The 4,261-nt window shown below is 37.8% G+C and overlaps 1 protein-coding gene across 1 annotated transcript; it reads left to right on the top strand.

Annotated features, from left to right (window-relative positions):
* Positions 1–2,911: 2,911 nt before the first annotated feature.
* KRTAP7-1 (keratin associated protein 7-1) lies at positions 2,912–3,585 on the top strand. Its single transcript, XM_017883881.1, has one exon. The coding sequence runs from the start codon at positions 2,940–2,942 to the stop codon at positions 3,201–3,203; it is 264 nt and encodes an 87-aa protein (XP_017739370.1). The 5' UTR covers positions 2,912–2,939; the 3' UTR covers positions 3,204–3,585.
* The last annotated feature ends 676 nt before the right edge of the window (positions 3,586–4,261 follow it).

The raw sequence follows: 4,261 nt of genomic DNA, 5'->3' as shown, positions 1-4,261 counted from the left end.
AAGAAGACAAACTAAAGCTTTTTCTTTAATTACCTCTATCATCCAGAATTAAAGGAAATAAGTCACCTGCGACTGAAACCAAACACTCCTGCCAATGAGAGATACGCATCTCTGGGCAATTTCACACAGCCCAGCAAAAGTTTCTTTGAATTCTTATGGCAAAGTGGCCCTAGAATTTATCAGGATGATTTATTCATCAGAATTATCTGAGATACCCATTACAAATATAGATTTCCAGAATCTCAGGTGGTGGTGGTGGGAGAGGAGAGTTCCTGGAATTCTGAATTTCAAGCAAACTTCTTTTTATTTTTTATTTTTTATTTTATTTTTTATTCTGTATATACTTAAGTTCTAGGGTACATGTGCCATAACGTGCAGGTTGTCTATCATATGTATACTTATGCCGATGTGGTGTGCTGCAACCTCAACTCGTCAGGCACCATCAATTCATCATTTATATCATATATAACTCCCAATGCAAATCCCTCCCTCCTCCCCCCTCCCCCATTGATAGGCCCAGGTGTGATGTTCCGCTTCCCGAGGTCAAGTGAATCTCATTGGTTCAGTTCCCACCCATGAGTGAGAACATGCGGCTGTTTGGTTTCTGTTCTTGTGATAGTTTGCTAAGAATGATGTTCCAGCTGCATCCATGTCCCTACAAAGCGACGCAAACTCATCCTTTTTTATGGCTGCATAGTATTCCATTCGTTATATGTGCCACATTTTCTTAATCCAGTCTGTCACAGATGGACATTTGGGTTGATTCCAGAGTCTTCTGCTATTGCGTGAATTAGTGCCGCAATCTAAACATACGTGGCATGTGTCTTTGTAGTAGATAATTTAATAATCCTTTGGTATTATACCCAGTAGTGGATGCTGCGGGCCAGTATGGTACATCGTAGTTCTAGATCCTTGAGGAATTGCCATTACTGTTTTCCAATAATGGATTGAACTAGTTTTACAATCCCACCAATCAGTGTATAAAAGATGTTCCTATTCTCCACATCCTCTCCAACACCTGTGTGTTTCCTGACGTTCTTAGATTGAGTTGCCATTCTAACTGGTGTGCAGATGGATATCTCATTGTGTTTTTTGATTTGCATTTCTCTGATGGCGAGTGATGATGAGCATTTTTTCATGTGTCTGTTGGCTGTATGAATATCTTCTTTCAAGCAAATTCTTTAGGAGATTCTTCCACCTGCTTACATTTGAGAACCCTGAATCCAGTCCTATAGTTTATATGGAGTAACTGAAATACCACTGCCACCTGGTGGCAGCATATACAAATTACAGGTTCCAATGTCATCGTGTGATAGAATCAGTAGTGAAATTTTTCGTCACTTAATTCTTAGTCACCCCTGCCCTCTTCTAATCACAAACGTATTTTTGAGTTGTCTGGATTATCTGATACAGAGTTTGTATAATTTGCAAGCTGAGGACACAACCTCTTACCATTTTAATTTATTCTTTTTGTTAAACTGAATTTGAAAATGTAACATTTTTCTTTAACTTTATACACTCTTATGGCATTTTATTAATTTGTAGAATAAAAGAAATCATATCCACTTACAGAACATTCTGTAGGCAGCTCTCTGTCAGAGAAACTGAGAGAGATAGAATCTTAAAGAGTGAGGGATGTCTGAGGGGAATGATTAGTTTTGCCTATTGGACTCTATGATTGTCTGTTAAGATGGAAATAAAAAAAAGGAACTGGCATTTGGGAATTTTTTTCTTCTACCTTCAGAGAATCCTGACTTTGATTCACATATAAAAAGATAATGTCTTAAAGCTTTGAAATGGAATAGACTTAGCTTTGCTGAGGTCAGATCCTTCATGGTTTACTTTCTTCATGAGAATTGGTTATGTAAGGCAAAATAAGAGCAGAAGGAAGGGTTGCATCCTTAAGTATAACTGGTATTTCATAATGGATCATGGTATTCAGGCTTGTTTTATAGGAGTCTGTAAGAAGCCAGCGTGGTATAACATGACTCTGAAATTGAGCATCATCCCACTCAGCGCCAGTGTGGCAACTCCACAAAAGATAGTTTGGCAATATTCAAGATGATTTACAAGCAAACATGGTATGTTCTCCATGAAAAATAAAATATGTATTAACAAACAGAATGCTCATAAATGAAATAGATGAAAATTACTTGCAGGTTATCCACAGCCAACTTATTATTTGGCACCATTGCAGCCTCTGTAAAAACACCTGTTTGGATAGGTTTGTGTAGCAGTGCTTTTTAAAACAAAAATAAATTATTGAGGTAAAATTTGTACAACATAAACCAAGTCATTTTAAAGGTAACAATTCAGTGATATTTAGTACATTCCGAGTGTTTTGCAACCAACACCTCTATCTAGTTCCAAATGATTTTCTTCACTCTGAGAGGAAACTATGTACCCATTAACTAGTTGGTATACACTTGTTTTAAAATGGCACATGGGTGAATTTCAAGAGGTTATGGAATTTCAGTTTGATGTTTCAAAATAATGTTGAAAAGACCTCAATATATGGCTTTGTCTTGGCTTGAAGTGTTTGCATTCTTGCCAAAGCTTTTTTAATCTAGCTATGTCAGTTGGGAAGAGTTTATAATCAGAGGATTTAAAGAGTCTCACATGATGCAATCAAGAACAGTAGTTAAACTATGGGACTCTGATGAAAAGAATTCGATTGCGTGTCAAGTATGGTCACTGGCTTTAAAATAGTACAGAGAAAAGCCAACAAAAATGTGGGCAATGAGTCTGTGCATTCCTTATAAGCATTTTATTAGAAAAGAATGATATTACCTATGCAAATTAGTGGGAAGATGTTTAGACAGAAGTGTTGTGCCCACCAGCTTGAGGTATAAAAAGCCCTGTGTGGGAAGAGACCTTCATTCACACTTGGGTAACTTACCCTTCACAATCCATCTAAATCCTTCTCAACTGCTGCCACCATGACTCGTTACTTCTGCTGTGGAAGCTACTTCCCAGGGTACCCTAGCTATGGGACCAACTTCCACAGGACCTTCAGAGCCACCCCCTTGAACTGTGTTGTGCCTCTGGGCTCTCCCCTGAACTATGGCTGTGGATGCAATGGCTACAGCTCCCTGGGCTACAGCTTTGATGGTAGCAACATCAACAACCTGGGCGGATGCTATGGTGGTAGCTTCTATAGGCCATTGGGCTCTGGCTCTGGCTTTAGCTACAGTACCTACTGATGGACCAATGGCTCCAGTGACTACAGGACTCTCAATTAATTCTCTGCACAGAACAACCTGAAGAGCAATGACTGTCTTCCTACATTCCCATGTGCTTGGGTGATACATCTTCCATCTTCTTGCTGACTTCTTGCTGTGGTCTTTGTCTTTGATGCTGTTGGACAAGTCACCCAGGACTCAGGTGCTGAACTGATACTCATCTACAAACAAAGGAAGCAAGATGCATTTTTTGGGTCATACTTGAATTTTAGCAGTGAAACAAGTAGTTTGCCTCTCATGATTGCTCTGCTCATGTATTATTAGCTTCTACATCAACATTCGGTGTGGGTAGGAAGGGGATTTTCTGTTAGTCTCCTAATAAATCTATTTCCTTCAGCATAAATATTTTTGTCCTGGTTATTTATTTTTGCTTTTATGTGCTTGAATTCATCAATCAGTTTAAACCTGTAATGGTTGACTTTAACCAGATTTTATTCTGATTTCAGACTATATAGCCAGGATAGGGTGATGCCTAACCATTTTTAATTTTTATATTGATATTTCAATTTAAAAAACTCCCTGGAAATGTCCCACATTTAACCCATATATACTGCAATTGTTGGCATTTCTCAAAGCTGATTATAAAACAGGAATATTTCTTAACTGTTGAATGCTAAAACATGTTTTCTTTTCTCTTTTCCTCAGTGACACGATTCCATTTTGATTCATTTCTCCTTTCCTACTGTTTATAGAACTCAGCTCTGGGGAAATGTGAACCCCTCAGGTTGTTGGAAGAATTGGAACTAAATAGACTTAGTTATGAAACTCTATCTTTAAGAGTTCCTAAGATTTGATCAATAAAGGGAAGCCAACAACTAAAATCACATATTATTTTTTATCCTTTTTGATAGATGGGTTTTATTTTCTCCACTTTCTTCACCTCTGATTATACATATAACTGGTACTACAAATGAAGTGTTTGTTCTTTGAAATAATAGTTGCCATCAAAAGCACTTGAAATGGTATGTGGTCTACACTTAGAAAATGCTCCCTGTCTTGCTTACTGAAAAATCTCTGCT

The sequence above is a fragment of the Rhinopithecus bieti genome, unplaced genomic scaffold (assembly GCF_001698545.2).
Source record: "Rhinopithecus bieti isolate Rb0 unplaced genomic scaffold, ASM169854v2 scaffold_13207, whole genome shotgun sequence".
Classification (NCBI taxonomy): Eukaryota; Metazoa; Chordata; class Mammalia; order Primates; family Cercopithecidae; genus Rhinopithecus; species Rhinopithecus bieti.
The sequence above is the reverse complement of the archived record's forward strand: the minus strand, read 5'-3'. Positions and strand labels throughout refer to the sequence as shown.